Source organism: Taeniopygia guttata, chromosome 3 (genome assembly GCF_048771995.1).
Source record: "Taeniopygia guttata chromosome 3, bTaeGut7.mat, whole genome shotgun sequence".
NCBI lineage: Eukaryota > Metazoa > Chordata > Aves > Passeriformes > Estrildidae > Taeniopygia > Taeniopygia guttata.
The window spans coordinates 92,380,488-92,402,377 of record NC_133027.1 but is presented as its reverse complement, the minus strand read 5'-3'; the positions used below and the strand labels follow the sequence as shown (position 1 = coordinate 92,402,377).

At 45.5% G+C, this 21,890-nt stretch overlaps 1 protein-coding gene and 1 long non-coding RNA gene across 2 annotated transcripts in view; both read left to right on the top strand.

Annotated features, from left to right (window-relative positions):
- Positions 1 to 16: 16 nt before the first annotated feature.
- Positions 17 to 21,890, top strand: part of SYNDIG1 (synapse differentiation inducing 1) — a 48,985-nt gene continuing 27,111 nt past the window's right edge. The window contains exons 1-3 of the mRNA XM_002198990.7: positions 17 to 191; positions 9,610 to 10,175; positions 17,943 to 18,080. Coding sequence (XP_002199026.4) covers positions 9,696 to 10,175; positions 17,943 to 18,080 — 618 coding nt within the window. The 5' untranslated portion in view covers positions 17 to 191; positions 9,610 to 9,695. The remainder of the gene's footprint in view (positions 192 to 9,609; positions 10,176 to 17,942; positions 18,081 to 21,890) is intronic.
- LOC116808074 (uncharacterized) overlaps positions 18,087 to 21,890 on the top strand; it is a 28,661-nt gene continuing 24,857 nt past the window's right edge. Inside the window, exon 1 of the long non-coding RNA XR_012055245.1 lies at positions 18,087 to 21,620. This is a non-coding gene — a long non-coding RNA (uncharacterized lncRNA). The remainder of the gene's footprint in view (positions 21,621 to 21,890) is intronic.

Genomic DNA, 21,890 nt, shown 5'->3' with positions numbered 1-21,890 from the left:
TCCCGAGCCCACAGTGCCGCCGAGGCGGTGCAGGCGGCGCAGCCCCTTCTCGGCTGGCGCTGAGCAGCCCCGGGCCCGGTCCCCGCCGCCGCCCCCGCCGCGGGGATGCTGCCGGGCGGAGCGCCGGGGCGCTGAGCCGCCCTCCGGCCGCGCCAGCGGGAGCACCGCGCCGCGGGTCACCTTGCAGGGAGGTGAGTGACCCCCCAGCCCACCCTGTCCGACCCCCTCCGGGCAGCGATGCACCAAATGCCCGCTGCGCCGCATCCTCCGGAGCATCCTCCGGAGCATCCTCCGGAGCGCGGAGCGGAGGCGGGGGCACCGCGGCTCCCGCAGCCGCCGCGGCGGAGGGACCCCGGGGGGAGCGCAGGGAAGCGCGGGGGCTGAGCGGGGCTGCCCGCAGAGGTGCTTCCCCGATGCCCTGCGGAGAGCACAAATTACCGTGCCTGGTCTTGCCCGGTGGGGTCTGGGGGGAGAAGAGGCTTTTCCAGTGCGCGGCAGATGGGGAACATTGGAAGGGAAAGTGCGCGCGGGGTTCTCCTTTTCCCTTTCCTCCCCTTCCCCGTGAGGACTCCCATCTAGCGTACTGTGGCAGAGCAGCTTTCTCTCCCAGCTCCCGTCCGCTCTGCCAGCCCAGGGAAGAGGGAGAGGGGTTGTGCAGGGGTCTGCGGGGGCAGAGCCCGAGCCGGGGCAGGCAGCGGAGATGCTGAGCTCCTGGTAGCCGCAGCTGCCCGTTCCCCTCGCTATCCTGCTCCGGAGAGCTGCCGGACTGAATTTCTTTTCCTTCCCATCCTCTAGTTTGAGAGCAGTGACAGCTAAGTTGTGGAAAGGGATGGCTGAGGCAAGGAGGCAGCAGTGGTCCCTGCTATCGGTGGCAGGGGGGTGACATTGGGGAAGTCCCCTGTACTTGCCACGTCCTTCTGGGGAGTATTCGGGTATCACTAAAGCATCCCGCAAGGGGCCAGTTCTTCAGTAGGAAGAGACTGGCAATGCACTGAGACCTTTCTGGAACTGACACTCCAGGAGCACAATCCTTCCTGGAACAGGATCGCTAGCGCTCCCCAGTCAGGAGTGTGCTGCAGGGGGAGAGGCAAAAGGGTCTGTGTGGGACTGGCCGTGGTGGTGGGGTATAACCCTCCCACGGATAGAATTTGGAGCAGGAGTGGCAGGAGTTGCTCCAGAGAGCAATCTGTTGAACTGTGCCTTCAATAACACTGGAGGGAAGCTGTAGCCTCTGATAGAAAAAAAAAAAAAATCTAAACTTTTCAGATAGATTAAATATTCAAATTACAATTAATTAGATATTAATCTGGTGTAAACAGAGCATTAGCAACAATTAAAAGAGGCTTTGATGGTCTTAAACTGAAGATGATGCATTAACTGGCACATTGAGGGGGATATTTGTGTATTCTAAAGAGGAATCAGAACAGAGAATACACTTTCTTACATTAATGTATTTAAATGACTTAGTTTTAATTCTAGTTAATTAACTGCCATCTTTAAAGTAGCTGCAAGTAGATGGTCTGTATTAATTTCAAATTACCTTGCTCCTAAGACAAAGACTGATTTTACTGCACAAGGTTACATTTTATTGGCAGTTTTGGTAACTACAGATCATGTCAGGGTCTGTGTAGGATAAACTCATTTGTAGGAATTAAATGAAGTCTCCTCTCATTAGCTGGGCAGGCAGATGTCTCACACCACTGGTGCCACGCACTCTGGAATAAATCTCACACACAGAGGAGGGCTCTTCCTTATACAAATGCAGATGTAATGCAGTACTGGTGTACACAGGCACCACCACAACACATTTAACTTGAGGAAGGATGCTCTCAGGATTCAAAATGCTTTTACTTCTGAGGACAGTATTAGAGAAAATGTGCAACATGTTTGGATAAGGTTTTTTTTTTTTCTTTCTTTCTCTCTACAGCAAATTCATATCTGCAGACAGCTGTAAAATGCTTCCAGTAGAGTTATTTGATACTGTCCATGCAGCTATTAATATTGCAGATTACATATGTGGTTACTAAGAATCCAAATTTTGTCATCTTCACTTTGGAGACTTGAATTTTTGCAGGTTATAGTTTGTATGGTGCAATTGGGGGAAAAAACGGAAAATAACTGCAGAGGTGCACACAGGAGAAAAATACTCTGCGTGTTCACTGGCTTTGCTTTGACAAACATGAATAGTGGCTGTGTGTAAGTGTCTGAGTACACATCCTCCAGCTGTCATATCAGTTGTTTCTGAGTGCCCTTTCTCTGGCAAAAAAGCTGGAAACTACTTTGAGTAATAGGGTCACTGCAAAATGTTCCTCTTCAGTTGTGACCCTGAGGATTCACATGGAGCTGGTCTAACTTTTAGCACCTAAAAATCAGAAGATTCTGTGATTTCAATTTGGTGCTGTAAAATCAGAAGAGTGACAAGCTGGTTGTTTTCACTGCACAAGCAAAGACTGCATTTTGAAGCGGTGGTGCAGTGCATGAGTGGTGTGAGTCCATGCATGCCTTTAGCAGTGCCAGTTTTATACCTGGCATCCCTATGGATGTGTATCTGTATGTGTGTCTATAAAACCTGAATGTGCAAAGTTCTCTCATTTACCAATAACTCTCCAAATCCCTGCTGCATTTCTGTCCTTACACTTTGAGGCTTCACTGAGGCATGAGAAGAATGAACTGACTGTTCACACCAAGTTGGCATAATTCTGGCTGAATTTTGATGGGGTTTTTGTGCTCTGATTGACTGCTCAGATACCTTAAAAATCCCCAGGGAGAACAAAGAACTCTAAAATGGTATTTGCTAAAGGACAGAATCATAACATGGTTTGGGTTGCAAGGGATATTAAGATTGTGTAGTTCCAAACCCCCTGCCATGGACAGGGATACATTCCACTAGCTCAGGTTGCTCAGGGCTCATCCAACTGGAAAACTTCCAGGGATGGGGCATAATCAAATAGTTCAGCTTCTAGAGAAGGGACCTAGGAAAGGCATCCAGCCTGGTGTCAGGTCCTGCAGGACAGCTCTGCTCAGTGTGCTGCTTCAGGACATCTCCCACAGCAGCTGCCCTTACATGCAATGACTTACTCAGTCCTCTCCCAGCGGGTGGGGTCCCCGTGTCACCCACCCAGCTTCCAGCTCCTGTCCTTGTGCTCTTTGCAGCAGAAAAACCTCCCTTCTTCCAGCTGCATGTGGCTCACAAGATCATGGAGGCAAGGTTGTGATGGGGATATGCTGCCAGCCCAAAGCTTGTGCCTGCCATACCGAAGTCCCTGAGGTCCTATACCCCTTTACCCCTTCTCCTCCCAGAGAACAGAGAGGACAGGACTTTTCTTCATTCAGACAATGCCCCAGCTCTAATAGGCATCAGCATTACTCATTTCCATTTTTGTTTCTGCAGGGAGGGGTGAGTGTAGGCTTAAGAAAGGTCTGTAAAGGTCAAACTATGCCCCACTGATGCTCCTGCTTCATTTTCCCCTGCCTGCCCTATCTGCCTCCAGCTACCACTCTCGTCATGGCTAAATCACTTACTCTGTAAGGCTTTTGTCCCATGGTATAGTCCTGGCTCTGCAATTTTTCTGTCTTATGGAGCACAGCTGATTTTATGGCCCCAGAAGCGTCTGTTTACTCTAATCATCCTTGCCCAGATGAACTGACTCTAGTAATTTTACAGTGTTTTTCTAGCAAAGTGACTTACAGCCCTGGGGCACTTTTCTTGGGACAAGAGGTACAGAAACTTCCATTTTGCACCAAGTCTGCACCACCACACTGTCTTCCTGTTCTGTCAGCTCTTTATTTTCCATCTGTGCTTCAGGAATACCTGAAGCCTGGAGCACAGCACTGGGGGTTTACATGCAGAGAGAGTGTGAGGCAGTGTCTTGTCCTGCTTTGCTTCCTGCATGCAGTGTGGGAAAGCAAGTGCAGCCAGATGAGCAGGGTGTGTGCAGGAACTGGGCTCTCCGGGGGCTTGGCTGCCCATCAGGAATGAGACTGGAGTGAGTTAGTGGGGCCAGTCCTGGATCCACATTTGGGTGTTCCAGTCTGTGTCACAAGCACAGTTAAAACAGGGATTTTAGGTCCAAGGGGAGGCACAGGATTCAGGCAGCAGACAGACCAAGAAGGCCAGGGGATGCTGTGATGTTGGTATTCATGGGAGAGACTTCCAGCTTCTTTTTGGAAAGTAAGAATTGCTCCTCATGGCTCGATCTCCCCAGTTTGAAATGGGGAGTTTGAATATGATGCTCCTGCTCTGCAGTACTGGGGAGCCTCTTGAAAACACAGCAGGAAAAACACAGTCAGATTTTCTGACTACTTTCATTCTGCAGAGTAATTGCCAGAAGTGGTACAGGTGTCAAGGCATTTTTACACTGGTGCCTTCCACAACAGCCAGGATTATTTACACCAGAGTGAGGTGTTCTTAGTCAGACCAGTTATTTATTATCTGGAAAGTGCAGTGAATGAAAAAAGTTGTGAGTTCAGACTGAACCCCACTAAAAATTAAGGCTGAAAAATTTGAGTTGTGAAGGAGAATTGCTAGAAAAGTCTGAATGTGTTTTTTTTTCTTTTTTATTGGAGGCAACTTGAGGCATAGTGAATTAAAAGCCAGCTTGTTCAATTAAAAATAAATAAATGAAACATTGAATTTCATTTTAGCTCAGGCAAAATACATCCATCTGCTCAAAAGGAAACACTTTGTTGCAGGAAAAACATTATTGTATATTAGGTCAGCGCAAGGCAATTCCTCCTTTCTTTCCCACTCTATTCTTTAATTCAGATACTGAATTAAGCAATCAATTATTCAGGCAGATATGCAGATGGTAATTGTTTTAACATATATCTCTGCACAGGCAATCAAGAAACCTGGATTTTATTTCCAGCTCTGTCTTGACATGACCTTGGGCATTTCACCATTGTCCAAATTTCTCGTTTTTAGGAGGACAGATCACATCTAACAGCAGATTTGCTGCATATTGGTAGTACTAAAATAGCATGGAGGTCTTTTTAATTCCACTGTTAGCAATGAAACATTTAGCTATCACTAATGCATGCATTCCTAATTTTCCCAGTGTGAGTTAGTTGCACTGCCTTACGAAACTCCCTGTAGTTTACTTAATAGAGTAAAAGGAATTCCAGCTGCTGAAATACAGCATTCCCTTGAAACAAAACCTACTTTAATAAGCCCAGCTAAATCAAAGAAGAAAAATACAAGTGGGAAAGAGTTTTTTTCCTTCATTTTGTTAAATATTTCACTTTGTAATCAGCACTCCAGATCCATACATTGCCTGTGATTTCTCTCATGCATAAGGCCTGTATTTGTTGTTGCAGTTTCTATATGTCTGGAACGCCTCAAACCATGCTGCAGCCTATTGCATTGTGCTTTAGAAACTCCCTCTTACCTGACAGCTCATGCCAGGAATTCTGCAACTTATGTGGGGCTAGACTGCTCTTCAAGAGAGCTTTCTCCCCTCTGCTTTCTCTGTGCTGGCAGAGGGGAAACCAGCTTCAAACCCAGAACATTTTGTTGAATCTGATAATCCTGGGGCTGAATCATCTTCTGCCATCTGGCACAAAAGGTCACTATTTTCAATTCTTGCCATTCTGGTGATGTACAATGACTGAGGGATTTGGGAGCAGTACCTTTGGGTAGCCTGGGAAAGAGGTGGGAATCTGTAAGGATCACAGGGATTCAAATCATGGGCTAATTGAGTTGAAGGAATCTCAGGAGGTCTGCAGTTCTATTTCATGCTCAGAGAGGTCAGCTCTGGGATCACACCAGGATCCTCAGAGCTTCATTCAGTTGGGACTTCAAAACCTGCAAGAATGGAGATTGCAAATCCTCATTGGGCAGCTGTTTCCTGTGCTTGACTGTCTTCATGGAGAAAAGATGTCCACTGATACCCAGAACACCCATGCAGAAGTACACAAGTTTTTGATGCTTTTTTTCCTGGCTGATAACCTGCCAGATCTGCAGGCAATGGCAGAGGGTACAGCCTCAGGCTTTGACAGCAGATGGGAACTCTGCCTTCAGCCCCACTTGCCTTCTTCTTCCAGTTTTCTTGCCAATAAACCAGTCTGCTGGGCAGGTGATGCTTGGTCTATGTGGATGAATGTCCTTCTGGTCTGCTGTGAGGAGGTGGCTGGGTCTTTTTAGTCATAGCCCAATGTTACAACTCTATGGCTTGTTCAGAATTCAGGGGTTTGTATTTGGAATTTCCCAACTGCTTATTCAACACAGGACATTGGGTGCCTGGCAAGGGTCCCCAGAAGGCTGAAGAACCCTTAAGGTGTGCAAAGTCCCATGGAGAGAGGAGGAAAACAGCATCCTGCCAGGTCCTGGGAGGGCAAAGGAGGTTTGGGACAATGGGCTGGAACAGAGCTGGCTTCTGCTCCTTGTCTGCTGGAGCCTGGGGCAGCATTTAGCTGTTCTCTTCTTGCCCTCCCTACAGCTGGCATTTCTCTGTCTCACACCCTCTGCTTAATTAGTTTGTCAGGCACTGTCATCATAGCGGGAGGCTGCAGAACACCCAGCAGAGCGTGGCTCTCAGTGCAGCTCTCCATTGTAGCTGGGCTCTGCTGTAGCACGAGTGATAGCTTAATAAACCACAGCATTGCAGACTAAAGATCTTGGCACTGCTTGCAGCTTCTTATTAAAATAAGAAAGGAGGAGGGGAGAATCCAAGAAATTGAAAAGAGTGAAGGGTAAAATAATTAATAGACTCACTTTTTATAGTAGACTGGGGTAAAAATGTCTAGCCCCAAGGTAAACATTAGATTGAAGGTTGATATCTGTTAATAACTTGAACTTGGCTTTTCCTTCTGGTTCCAGTCTCAAGTATGAAAATGCAGAATTATTTCTGGTTGGCCTCAGTGCCAGTGAGTGATTTGTGGGACAATTAAAACCATGCAAAGACAGAAGAAACCTGAATCCAGCCAATTAAAATTAACTCTGCATCTTGGAGCAGACTGAAAAGCTTTCCTATTTCAAGAACTCTGATGAATTTCATTTTCCTGTCAACATCATTCTGAAACCTCACTGTGGTCACAGGTAATGAGAGCTTTTTTCTGCTTTGAATGTTGGCTTCCCGCAGAGAAGGCACCCTCCAGTTTCCTCAGGTGGTCTGTCAGACATTATCTGCTCTGGCACTGCCATCCAGGGGCTGCAAGAAACCTGAAAACTGGGGCAATCTTAATTTTAGAACGTGCCTGTGACCCTGGCCCAGTCCATGAAAGGCCCTAGTGAAAGTGGAGTGGCTGGATCCATGCCCAAGGGGTCTCTGCAGGCAGGACAAAGGCTCTGAGCCACTGTAGAAGCCCAGGTACCTTTTGCCCCTAAGCATCACCCTAAGTGATCACCTCCATCTCAACCTGGGAGATCCCATTTCAGGAGTAATACTAACAGCATTATTTCTTTCTCTTTTTTTTACCCCCTCTTAATATATTATCCTGAAAAGACCCGAGTCCCATCAGCCTCTTCCCATTAAGCAATACTCTTGCAGGGCCAAGAACATTGGGTCAGGCTCTGGAAAGGCAGGCAGCCAGCTACAGATTAAAAAGCACCTGGGGTTAAAGCATTTACCCTGATTGCATGCTGCCATGCACGTCTCCCTGACGACCTTCCCTGAGGCATGCTGCCTGCCCTGCTATGTGGGACGCCAGGGAGGATGTCCTGAGCCGTGGACTACCCTGTTATCAGAGGAGCTCTGTGAGGGAAGGATGCTCCCTGTCTTGTCCTTGCCTCATTTTGGATGTTTTTTCCCAGTTTTTGCCCATTACCAAGGGGAAAGTGTCACTCAGAATCTGCAATATTGGTTTACAAGACTGGTTTAAATGCACAGAAGGCAAGGATTTGCCATATAGATGTTTAGATCCATGGTAGGACTGAGCAACAATGCAGCTCCAAGGCATGCAGTAAAACTGCCCTAAAATGGAATTTTCCTGAGTGCTACTTAAGCCAGACTTTGCTGAAATGATGTGACCACAGGCAGGTGCAAGGCCTGACCCAAGTTTTCTAGCCATTGATGCAGTGAAGAAGTGTTGACCTCTTAATGCATTTCTCTAGGAGGACATTTGCTTGATTTTTGAGTCTTTCTCTAATTTCTGCTACATCTGTGGCATATTCCTCCTGACCCTTTCACTTTGCTTGACAGGTGGCAGGGATAAGAATGTTTGCAAGATGGTTTGCAGTTTTTGGGTGAAGTCCAAAAACCCAAAAACTTCAGCGGGATTGATGGTTGATGGTACACATCAGGGAGCCTCTTACATTGTCCAAGCCAGCTCAGGAGAAACTGAGCAAAGTCTGAGAATTTACTCTTTAGTTGATGAGTATTTATCATCTTCTACCTGTGGGGACGTACTTTCATATAATTTCTTTGGGGGAAGTCGGAGGAGGGGGTGGAAGGTTTGTGGTCAAGCAGCTGGAAGCCCAGTAGGATGCTTCTGCTACCTGGATTGCACATGTAACTTCCATGGGATCCCACCACGGTGGATTTTCTCTTCTGTAGCTTTCCTGCTGGTTCACTTAAGAGAAGCACTGAACTACTTGACAACACAATAAAATGGGGCTTCTGTGTGTTAAACCAAGTGCTGTGGATGTAAACATGTTGGCACTCTGGGTCAAGCTCTCGTGTATGTTAAACAAGTTTCTTGCTTAATTAGTAGTGTTACAACAGCTCTTAGAAGTGGTTTAAATAACTCTTGCATCCAAATGAGAGACTGAAGGTATTTGTAGTCTGGAGTTAAGAGGAAATAATACTGGGCTTTTGCTAGACATTGCTCTGTTAGAGGTTGTCTGACATAAAAGGGAAGTAGAGAGAAAGCATTGAGTAAAAAAATTACATATGTTTATGTGTTTGTGTATTTCATTCTTGGTTTCCTCCAGATGGCACAATGGGGACAGGTAATCCTACATTAATAACTTGGTCTTAGAGGATCTAATATGAAGAACTTTGAAGCCAGTAGCATGTCTGTAATTTTTATGCTCATGCCCAGAAACAAACCCCTGAATTTACAGTTCCTGTGGCCAATACATAAGTATTTCAAATGGCATTTTCCTTTTAAAATGCCTGAGGAAAATGAGCAGCCTGGTGAGAAAGTGTTTGAGCTGGAAAAAATGGGTTTTTAAAGGATAATAAAGCACATGCCAAGGGCAACGGGTGGCTGCAGACACTGACAGGTGAACACAGCACCTGCCCATGTTTTGCAGTTGCAGATTTCTGAGAACTGAAAATGGTTCTTTTAGGAGATTTTTTTGTTGTTGTTGTTTTGATAATTTTTGGGGTTTTTTCCCATCTCTTATAGAAAGTGTTTAGAGGAAAGGGATGTTTCTCCCAGGATGACAGCTGTGTACCTGTTGGAGGCTGGAGCAGGCACCAAAGCCCTTCTTTGATGGGGTCCATCACTATCAGGACATCTCACCTCATCTGCTTCTCTATGTCCCATGGATGTGGGGCAGGTGTCCTTTGCCTCCCTGAGTGGGGCTATAATTGGAGAACTAAATCAGAGCGTGCACATATATGGGGTTCTGTTTTCTCTTGAGTCTATATGGAAGACAAGCCAACTTGCGTCACTCAATTCATTGCCTTTGTCCTCACCTTTGTTTCTGTTCCCTCTCTTTATCAGGAAAATGGGAGCCACTCACCCAGCGTGAGCTCTGAGGCACAGCAAAGTAAGGGCCACCGGTCCCAGTGCCTCGGACACCTCCCAGCATGGATGGCTTGGTTGAGCAGAACAGCGTGCTGATGCACAGTAAGATCACTGAGGCTGGGAAAAGGAATGGTTTAATTAACACAAGGAACTTAGTGGCAGAGAGCCGAGATGGTCTGGTCTCTGTGTACCCCACCCCTCAGTACCAGAGCCACAGAGCGGGCAGCCTGTCCTCTCCGAGGCGCCCGGAGAATGGCAGGAGTGACCCCGTACAGCAGCTCCTGGACCCCAGCATGTTGCAGCAGACAGTGGAGTCTCACTACAGGCCCAACATCATCCTCTACTCCGAGAACGTGCTGCGCTCGTGGGGCGAGAGCCTGGGCTCGGAGTGCTGTGAGACCACCTTCATCGAGGAGCGCTCGCCCACCAAAGACAGCCTGGAGTACCCCGACAGCAAATTCATCGACCTCTCCGCGGACGACATCAAGATCCACACCCTTTCCTATGAGGTGGAGGAAGAGGAGGATTTCCAGGAACTAGAGGTCAGATGTCACTTGGGATACTTGGGGAAGGCTGGGAGGAGGAGGGCATGTTAGAAATTAAGTGTACAACCCCTTAGAGCTGAACCGCAGGGGATCAGCTGCTTTTTGGGTCGGCTGTATCACTTTCTCCTCCAACTAGGACAATGAAGGATTGCTCATCTTTATTTGTTGGGTAAGGTCCCAGATCTGTGGATACCGATGGCAAAATTCCCACTGGCCCTAATGGAGATCAGCATTTCCCTTCTGCCTCTGAAGGGACTGGTCAGAAACAGAAGATCCATGTGCTTAAATGCTGTGTAAGGCTGGGGCTGGGAGCATCTGTCTATCTGCATGGAGCCCATCTTACTCAGCAGGCCAGCGTCATCTCTTGCCTTCACCTGACTCGAGCAGAATGTTTTGAATTATTGGCTCAGACACAACATGTTTCTGTCTCAGAATGAATGCAGAAACAGAAGTCTTTGGGTTTCGAGCTGAAGTGAATCCATGTCTCTGAAATAAATTATATTTTTCTGATTGAGCTAAACACTTTTTAGACCCAAATAGAACATTTTCTTCTGAAGTCCTGTGCTTCATTGATTTCTCACTGTAAAGTAACAGGGACTATGTGTACAAAGACTATGGAAACAACTTAATTCTTTCTTAAATGATGTAAATATTTTTTTTTTTATTTTAACCAGAGGCACAAGTCTGGCAGGGATTTATATTTGCCAGCATTTGTGAGAATGGAGGGTGAACATAATGCTGATCTGAAAACTTCCTCCACCATTGGTCAGGGACTCCTAACCTAGCAAAGACCTTCTGGCAGTCTAGAGCAAAGTTATGCCTTCAAACATGAATGTCACAGCTGAGATAGGGACGCTGGTTGTTTTTCTCTGTTGCTGTGATTTTCAGTTAGGACTGAGATCTAACAAGCCTTAAAATTTATATTTTCACCTCCTGTAATACCAGTGTCTCACCCTGTGATCAGCACAGAGGAAATCCAGCAAGAGCCTGACTTCCCTTTTATTCTCTTTTCTCTCTGTATTGATAAGGTGGGAAGAGGGAAGTGTTTTTCCCAGTGCGTGCCATTAATGCAGTATTCAATGCCTCCACAGGGAGACAGAAAGCTTCTCTCTGAAGCATGTGAGAGTATTAGCTCAAATCACACCCTTCCACAGAATTTCAGAATTGACCGTGGGAAGTATAATTTTCTAAATCAAAACAAAATTCCTGGTTGCTCTCTTTTTGCCCCAGTTTCTCTCATGCAGTGGTGACATAAGTGACTGCAGCACACATGGTATTATTGATACATCTGGCCTGACATTCAGGCAGCAAAAATAAAAAAAATCTCCCTCTCTTCAATTCAAGTCAAGAAGACGTTCTTGAGTCAACTTTTGGAGAATGAGATAAAAAAAGGCTGGGAAAATGAGCAGCATAAGGAAAAAACCTCTTCAAAGTGGTACTGGAGGAACTTGATCAGCTTTTCACAGAGAACATTTGTGTCTTAGAAACCAGCTGTAGAACTTAATCCTCCCCTGATCTTAAGGGGAGAAATGAGGCAGTAAATTTTGGTAACATGCTCTGAGAGTGTGTGCATCCTTTTCCCTGACTCCTTCTTCTTTCTGAACTGTTTCTGTGGAAACGTGGCAGCTCTTGAATGGGTGTAGAGCATGCAGAAACTTAGAGTCCCTGTCTCATTTGACCCTTTGGGGTGACACTGTGTTAACAAACACAGGTGCATGGACAACCATCTTGACCTATGTGCACAAAATGCTCAGGATAAGAAGATGTTCACAAAGTACACACCACCCATGGATTGCTCTCTCCATCAAAATTTCTCCTCCACTAGGAACAGGGGAGGAGAAGGCCAGGCATGGTTTGGATAAGGACCTGGTTAGCTGGAAACACTTGCTGTACTAGAAGCCTTGCTTTGAGACCAGGGTCCATCTCCATTGCTGTGTTCCCTGACCAACCCTGTGCAGCACTGAGATTTTCACACTTTTGCATGAACTTTTCCATGATCCCAAAGGATCAACCTGCTGAGTGGCTGTTTGCAGCAAGAAGTACCTCAGCGTGGCAAGTAGCTTCCATTCCAGGAAGGTGAAAATTCTGCAGATGCAGCTGGTCATGTAGGAGAGGAGAGATGAATTTGACAGCACCAGACCAGAATAAAACATGTCTGCTGTGCTGTGCTCTTCTGGTTCACAGAGGCTGGTGGGCAGAGGCTGTGTCTGTGTGGCCAGATGTATGAGGGCCTCCTGGGCTTGGCTAGAGCACAGCTTCATTAGAGACCTAACTTCATATGTGGAGACTGGGAATGGAAGAGCACTATTTAAGGACAAGCAGTCACTGAGTAAGATGATGAAGCATGCCAGGTTGCTAGCTACACAAAAACAGCACCTGAATCACACAGCACAAGAATGTCAGACTAGAAATAATTTTTTCCCTGCCAGTTACTGACAAGAAGCAAATGATTTTTTAGGTTATTAATAGATGGGATGGGAAAGAGTGAGTACCATGACTGGGAGCAGAAGTTATAGGAAGAGGGTGACACAACAGAGGAACAAATTTTGCTTCCCCACTATGAGAGTCCTGAAAGGTTTGAGTCTGCCACTGAGGGTGGCACAGGACATTGTCATGTATCTTGTCATGTTGTCTGTCAAGCCACAACTCATCAAGGCATGGAAGATGCAGAGTGTCAGAGCAGACCAAGGTTCATGTCTGCTTTGGCACTTATTTCTGGGAGAAAACTCTATGAACTAGCCCCTTTTTGGAAACACTGGCAAAGGGGGCAGCTTTGTGCAGAAGAGCTCTTTTCTCTTGTAAACTGAGGGCTACCTCCTGTTTTCCACATGTCAGTGCAAAGCAAGGGGAGTCCCAGCTTGAGCATCTCTTTAAAATGCCTTCTGGAAGACACACCAACCATAGGTTTGTGAGTCATTGCTCTTTCCCCATGTCTCCCTGGCACTGCATTATACCAGAATGCCTGCCTAGTGTTTTTCTGGATGGATATTTAATTTCTTAGAAATGCCAAAAAATCAGTCTTCTCCCTTTGTATTGCCCCCCCCCCCCGCCCCCCCCACCTCAATGCAATACTCTCAGGAGAAACACATGGAGAAAATAATTTTATTGCAGGTCAGACTGCTTCTGACATGATTGTCTTTTTGAAAAGAGTTGGTCTCTTGATAACCAGAAAGGTTGCTGTTCTCTGGCAGAAAACTTTGCAGTAGAGAAAGGTTCTGGAAAAAAACACAGCCATTTTGATAAATTTGGTTTTGGTTTGAAGAATTGACCAAGTCAAGCTGCAGGGTTTGCTTCTCTGTTAGCTGTCAGCCTCCTCAGGATGGGTCTATCCAGCTCAGCATGTCTTGGACAAGTTGCTGGGAAGGACACACCTTCTTGACTTCCCAAGCCTGGGGACTCTGAAGAACATGGGATGTGCAACAGAGGAGCAGGAGACATCCTGATCATGGGTTGTACCCTGCAGCAACATTTAACCAACTTATATGTAGAGATTTTTTAGTAGCAGTGCTTCTCAGGTCCTGGTGGAGTGTTGTTCAGCCTGCCTAAGAAAATCATAATTGTCTGGAGGGAAAAACATCTCAGAAAGAGCTCTCATTAGCATATAGAGCCCCACTTTGCTCCAGCAATTACCAGGCATGAAAACAGAAAGCTGCACATTCTGTCAGGATTTAAACTTCTCTCTTCCATGCCCATCCCTGAAATCAAATGATTCCCTATTTAGGTATCTCTGGAAAATTTATAAATATCTTATGAGTTCTTTACACCACAACTAATAGACAGACAACTTGTCAAATGTGACAGCAGTGAAATATGAAATGAGTTACAAGATGAAATACCGTCCTGTTAGAGTTCATGTACCATCTTTTATCCAAAAATAGCATTTGTCATATTATACTCCTGCTAATTTCCCTCCTAGCCACTAGGTAGATTGCTTATTTAGAGAAACCCAAGCTATTCATGGCAGCAAATTAAATTATTCATATACGTCGCATAAAATAATACCTTGGAGTTGTCTCTTAAAACCCTCTTATTTTTTCCCAGCACCCAGCAATGTCTGAAACAATCTCTAAAAGCAAAACAAATAGAATATTCTGGGAGTAAAAGAAGAAAAGAAATTTAGTGCTTTCAAGTTATACATTTCTTCTTTTTTTTTTTCCACTAGAAGTTGCTGGGTTCTGTGGTGAAAGCTCATCCTTTGGACCTGAGCATGAAATTGTAGAGATGGACTTTGGATCCTATTTCATCCAACCACTCTTCTCAACATTCCCAAGCACCTCCTGGCACATATGTTCTGCAATATGAAGAGAAGATCCTGAGGAAATTTATGCCCATCAAGCTCCATGAGATCACACATGCTTTCTGTCAATGCTTCCAGCCTGTGGTCCTGCACTGGACTATGTCCTCAGCCTCCCCGGGCTGTAGGTATACAGAAAGCATGTTTGAACACCCCCTGGGGGCTGTGTATGGCAGAGTTCCCTTTTCAGAGAGCTCTGCAACACGGGTAAAGGGTCTTTGAGTCTGCTTTTACTGATGGATTCACTGGCTGTCACAGCTCTCCTCTGAATTCAGTGTACAGTATTTTTCCTGTTCTGCACCTGAGCAATGGAGGAAAAGAGCACCATAAATACCTTGCCCAAGCTCAACTAGGTCTGTGTTGAGAATATGGGAATGTAATTTTCAGTGGTTTTGTCCCATGGCATATGCTCAGAAGAGCACAGGTGTGCAGTCAGAGGCCCAGGCATGAGCTCCTAAGAGGTGTGGCACTCAGGTATGCAGTCATGACTCTGAGTCATCCTATGCATAGGACACACTTTATATCTCTGAGTTCCTTCAAAGGCACATTGTTAACAGATTACAAGAGTGAATACATTTTGCATTTGACTTATTTTTCTCCTTTGAAGGAGAAACCACTCAAGTCTAGAGATACTGAGCCCTGCCAAGGATATTAACCTCCATTAGCCAGCTTCAGATGAAGGGACCATGGCTGGGAAGTCACCTTCAGCAGTGTCCAAGTGCCCTCGTATGAATCTTGTTAATCGTAGTAATTCCCTTTCTCATCATCACTTCCCTGAGTTTTCAGGCTGAAGCTCTGCAGTGATGTCTCTGGGATGCAGCCTGTGAGTGGCAGGAGCCCTGGATGAGCTGCTTGCTGTCATTTGTGGAGGGTGGATACTTGGCACACGTCTTTGAGGACTGCTGTGTCAGCTAAGAAGCAAAAAGGGGACAATCATGAAGGGTCACAGCACTCACCCCAGCTTGTTTTAGTGCAGATCCGTTCATGGCTGTCTGCAGTGATCCCCTTCCAGTGGCAATGTGCTGGATGCCAGTTCCTGAGGATCTATGGGCAGGCTAGCTGTGGATGTCCAGAAAACATCACAAGGGAGCTGATCAAAGTCCAGGGCTCAAGAAGGAAGAATAGGTTTGGGCAACTACGCCCAGGAGTTTTTGCCCGTTGCGTTTTGGTGTTGCCATTACATGTGAAAAGTTTTCCAAGCAGGGAGAGAACTCTGTGAGCCCATTCTGCAAGATTGGCTGCCTGACTGACAGGGAATTTTTAGACTGGGAGTTGGGGAAACAAGAGGATCTGAAGCAGGTCAGTGTTAGGGAATTATGGCTCCTTTAAATGCCTTTAAAACTGAAAGGCAATCAACTGCAAAACTCGAAGTTGTATAAAGAAATAAATAGACAGGTAAATTTAAATAAATAGCAGGCTTTAGAGACATCACCTCTTAAGAAATGATCAGCAAGATGCTGCTCAGGGATGAGTGAGTGTGTGGAGGCAGAGCAGTGATAAACTACAGCCTTTGGCAGAAGAGCTTCCTTCCTGCTGCTGCCTTCAGCATCTGTTGCATGGAGGTGAGCTCGAAACACTTGCAGGAGAGCAGAAGGATGCAGAGTGCTGGTCAGAACAGGTCATCATGTTTAACTGCATTACTGGAACAGGCATTGTCTGGAGGAAAACAGAGCACATATTAACTTGGAGCAGCATTGTGTTGCTCTTTGTCAAGCCAGACCACTGGACCATCTGGATTTGAAGGCAGATCCCACAGGGCCACATAAGGAATTAGGTTTGCATGCAGTGTGTGCATGTTGCTGAATTTCCTTGCTTTAAAAGAAAAAAAGGGAAAAGGCTGTTTCCTGAATATCCATCAGAGGTTGCTGGCAGCTGTAGTTCAGAGCAGACCCTGATGTCTGACATCTCCAGTGTGCTTGGCAGGCTGTCTGCAGAGCAATTGTAATGTCTTGGTTGAGGTAAAGCTCATAGCTTTTAGGGATAGCCAGCCTTGATTTAAGAAAAGTATTTTTTTAAATAGAAAATCCATTACAACTGCAGAAAAGTGTTCATAATGATCTCTGTTAAAAATCTGCACCTTGTGTCTGCTCTTCCTCTATTCTTCTTTCCATCACTTCAGCTTTTCTATGGAATGAAAGAGCTGCCTCTGATCAGAAATTATCTGCTCAGGCACTTACAGGCTGTGATGAAACTGCATCTTAAATGCATCTTACGAGTGGAGTTGGCTTCTCTTCTTTCTTCCTTCCTGCGTAGATGTTTTTTGTGGCATTCCAGTGCCTGATTTCTCCATCAAACTTGGGAAATAGTGCCAGGGAAGGGAAGGGAAGGGAAGGGAAGGGAAGGGAAGGGAAGGGAAGGGAAGGGAAGGGAAGGGAAGGGAAGGGAAGGGAAGGGAAGGGAAGGGAAGGGAAGGGAAGGGAAGGGAAGGGAAGGGAAGGGAAGGGAAGGGAAGGGAAGGGAAGGGAAGGGAAGGGAAGGGAAGGGAAGGGAAGGGAAGGGAAGGGAAGGGAAGGGAAGGGAAGGGAAGGGAAGGGAAGGGAAGGGAAGGGAAGGGAAGGGAAGGGAAGGGAAGGGAAGGGAAGGGAAGGGAAGGGAAGGGAAGGGAGAGTTAGGTAGCCAAATTATCAATAGTCCCAGTGTCAGTGGGGGTTCTGAATGGAGAAGATTTCTTGGTAAGCTCCAGATGAGGTGTCCTGTTGTAAGAGAGAATGTTGGGAAGGAAGGTTTCCTCAGGGAAAGGAGTGTTTAACTGGAAGAGTTGAGGTACCTTTTGCTGTTGGATTATTGACTTTTTTTCACCCTTCTGGTTCACAGCTGGCCTGCATGGTCAGGACTTTATGATTAGAATTATTCTCTCACCCTTGGTAACTCATAGGCAGGTCAGTTTGGCCTTTGGGAAGCAGCATAACTGATAATTTTGTGATTCAGCCCATAGCCAAAGTTACCTGAGAAATCTTTTCCCCATTTCATCTTTATGTGAAAGAAAAGGCAATTTGAAATATCAGGAAGGTGGTCTCCACAGATACTATGCCAGCACACAAAAACCTGAAAATCAAAAACCTGCAAAATCAAAAGCATTTTTTGTTTTGTATCTCACCTATTCAGGTGAGTGCAGAATTTCAAGGGGTGTTTTCAGCACTGCTGTGGATTTTCTCCCTCTCCTTCTCCTCCTTTATGTTTTGAAAGGAAATATTCATCCTGGTTCATCTGACTAGAGAGACCTTTCCTTTAATGGGCTTCTTTTTCAGCTCTCTGCAGTGATAACTTTACATTTGTCATTTCTTGCTTTCAAGCTCATGCAACAGTGATAGAGTCTGTGGCACAGTGGGTGAGGAAGAGGAGACCTGCTGGCCACTGCTTGTGGTGGAGTAGGAGAAATGGGCAAATGATCAGGGAATTGGCTGATGGCAGAGGACAAGCAATAATGGCATTAACCAGCACATCTTCATTTCTCTCTTTTGCTGTTCCAGAGCGATTACTCGAGCGACACCGAGAGTGAAGACAACTTCCTGATGATGCCACCAAGGGATCATCTTGGCCTCACTGTGTTCTCCATGCTCTGTTGCTTCTGGCCACTGGGAATTGCTGCCTTTTACCTGTCCCATGAGGTAATGTTAAAACATCTCCTGCCTCGAGAATGCCAGATGTTCTTGAGGGCAGTGGAAGGCAGCTCAAGGGGATGGCATCTTCCCCACCTGGATATATCTCTGTGGTAGTCGTGGCTGCCTTTTGAGATACTTTGCTGAGGGAGGTGTCTACAAATTATTTTAGCTTTTAGTTGGCAATGGTCAGGTTCCGTGTCAGGTAGTATATTCAGCTACGAATCTTCTGTGGACACAGCTTTTGAAGAGAAAACACCCTTGGTAGCTCAAACATTTGGCTTTCCCATTGGGAAAACAGATCTACTTGTCCCAAGCTGATTATCTAGAATATCCTTCCAGGAGTAGAAAAATAATTTCTGTTCTGCAGATGTGAATTTGCTTTCCAGAAATCATTTCCTCTCCCATGGAAAAAAAAAATATGCTCAGACAGTTCTTCCTTTCAAATTTTAATATGCAAATATTCTTTTTACCAAAGAAGTGACTGTGTTTTGGTTTGTTTTCTTCACGAGGCAGTCTTAACATTGCTTAACTTGCAATCACCTCATGCCCATCATTTGTTTCGACAAGTATGTCTTCATAAGTGTCTGCAATATAATTACTGAGTTTCCCAGCATGGCAGATAATGTGAGGTGACAGAGAAGGCGTCACACTGGCAGCCTCATCAGTGACTGCGAGGAAACATTTGATTATATTTCTCTCTAGTGCCTATTGCAAACTACAGCCTCTGCTCCACGGCACCCTTCACATTTACCCTCTCAGCTGTCTTTCTAATCTGCCTGTGCTAAACATCTACCAGCCCTGCTGATTTGTCAAACAAGAACAGGCTCTTCAGATCTGAAGAATCCTACTCTTCAAGATAAAAAAAAAAACCAAAAGAAACAGAGAACTATATTTTTTTTTTAACTTCAAACAAGCACTCTGTCTTTGCATTGGGAAGCTTCCGAGACAATTAGTGTTTTTCCTGTGGAAAATAACAAGTTCTGATTGTTTGTGAGAGTTTTGGTTGTTTGTGAGATAGTTTTATCTGAGCAAAGAAAGCACAGTATGGTCCAATAAATACAAAACCCCCACAGTGTAATTAATAATAAAAAACAATATGGCTGAGAAGATAAATGTGCTGAGAACCAGTGTGCAAAGGCCAGGGCATCCAGCTATGAATGGATCCCAGGGGCCAGCATGAGTCTGTAGGGATTTCTGTCTTCCATGGGAGAATACTGAGGGTGGAAAAAGCATGAATACAGGGGAAAACGTTGATACTATGCTGAAGGATTTAGGCATTTGAAAATGAAAACATGAATGTTTTTTTGTTTAGTACAATGATGAAGAATAGCTGAATGTGGCTGCCTAAACTCAGTTTTCAAATCTCTTGTAGAAAGATGGTCCAGCTTGTTCCAGTCCAGCAGAGACACATCTCTCTGTCCTCTCCTCAATCTCCCAGGGAGCTCCTTTCTCTCCCTGCCTTCCCATTCAGCAGGTCCATCACAGCCCTGAGAAAACATGGAAAAAGTGATTCTTCTGCAAAACCCCACATCCAACAAACTGGCATTTTCTGGGGGAAAAATGAAACCAATGTTAAGCCCAAACCTCCTGTGGCTGAGAACTTGCTGAGATAGTTGTACAAACCATCGAAATCCCGCACCTTGCTAAACTAATATTGACAGTGATGTCAACTCATACTTGGACACATAAACCATATATGTGGTTTCTGTTTATATAGGTCGTTCAATTGAAACTCCTTCATAACATTTGAGATCACTTGTTAATTCAAAAGAATAGTTTAACATTCCCCCTTCTTTATCAAAAGCCAGAGGTATAGCTAAAAATCAACTCTTGCTACTCATGATCAAGCCTCTTTTTTTGCAGTTGCTTGAGCTCTTGAAAATTTTGTGTTTTCCAAAGTTTCCTGAGCAGTTGTACCAAAAAGGCCATCTGGGAATAAATCATAACATGCAGGAAATTCAGAGAAGGGGGATGGATTCTTTGATGCAGTATACAGCACTGGCAGTGAATTTTGTTTTTCAAATCTGATCTGCTCTGGTGTGGGATGCATTTGAAGATGATGCCTTTGTTTGCAGAAGATGTATCTGCAGTACAGCTCATTCCAAAGGCATAGGTGCTCTGTTTATTCCTGCATCACCTGCCAGCACATTTATGACGCATAAGCTTGTGCCATGCTGCAAAACAATCACACAGGGTTGGATGCTGTAAGACAGCAGAGGTGCTCCTTACCAACAGAATGATTGAATTTTGGGGGGTTTGTGCTCCATGAAAGCCAAGTTTTTCCTGCAGGTGATGTTTCTGCTCTGTATGGCACTTACTGTCTCCACCAGGGCTCTTGCCAACGTGCTGCTGACTTGGGGCTTCTTGCAGAGCCTCTGTATCAAGGGGTGCAGCTGTGCAGGGTGTGCCTCTGTGGTGGAAATAAAGATGTGCATCCACAGGTGAGCCAGCAGAGAGGAGCAGTGGATTCAGAAATGCACTTTATGACAACTCAGTATGTTTTTTTTTCCCATTGGGATATCCAGTTTTCCAAGCAGGATGTCACCTGGTGATCTTACCCCAAGCAAAGCTGGACCTTGCTGCTTTTCATCTTACCTTGTTAAAACACAGAGCTTTGAGGCCATCACCGTGCTGTCCACTTTTTCAGTTATTTCCTTCTGGTTTTATTTGGGTTTTCCTTCCCAGAAGAGTCTTGCCCCAATTCCTGTACCTCCCCAGTCCTGTGCTCATCTCAGTTCCACTCTCAGGATGGGACCCTGTGTCCTGTCTTCTCTCACATTTGTTTCTCCAGAATGGAGCATGTGAGTTTTTAAGCTTGCCATTTTTTGGATTCTCTCATTAGTCAACAGCTGAAGAGCTCAATCAAAGGAGTTTTTGTGCATTTTGAAAGGAAACTTTTGGAAAGAGGAAAGGAAATTATATCTTTCACCAAAAATTCTTCCCCACAAAGACTGTGTGATCAAAAACCCACCTCATTATGTTTATTTTTTCTTAAATCTCCACCCTCTGGAGTCTTGCAGGTTCCTCAGTTTTTATTTCCAAAGATATTTTTAGAATTGTAGATTGTAGGCAAGTGTGAAACCTCATAAATCAAAGAAAGAACTTTAAAAATATATCTTTTTTGTCTTGTCAAGTTTACCATTGAACTTGTCAGATGATTTCTCGGGGGCTGTCAGGCTTTCTGCTTGGGCTGGGGGGTGGTGGTAACAATCCTGAAAGGTCTTTTTGCATGAATCCTCTTTTTCTCCCTGCTTTTATATTTAGGAAAGAGAGCAATACCATGCCACGCATTTCCCTCCCTACTGTAAACAGAAATTCATTATGAGAGAGCTGAGCCTTTGATGCTATGAACGAGCTTCACTTCGTGCCTGCTCCCTTACAGGCAGAAACAAGAGCGTGCACAGCACCTCCACCCCGCTCCCATGAGCCCTCTGTGGACCTGTGTCACTGACCTGGACACACACCTGAAAAATAATCCCTCTGACACTTCTCCACGTGCTTAGGTTCTCAAACAGCCTCCACAGCCTCCCTCCTCACCAGCAGCAGGTGAGCCCTGCCAGGCAGCAGACTGCACTGGGAGCACAAGGGAGCAATCACTTCCCTGCTGTAATTACCTCCCTCGCAGGGGCACGCAGGGATGCAAAGCTTTGGAATTATTTGCTCGCATTGTCTCGCTGGGTAAAGGATTTTCTACAGTTTTCACACGGAAACAAGGCATACGTGACCAGAAGAAAAGAGTAGCTTGTCTTCCTTCGTGGTAACTTCTGAAGTATTTGGTTACTTTTCATCCAGTTTTCAGAGACAGGGGCATTAGAA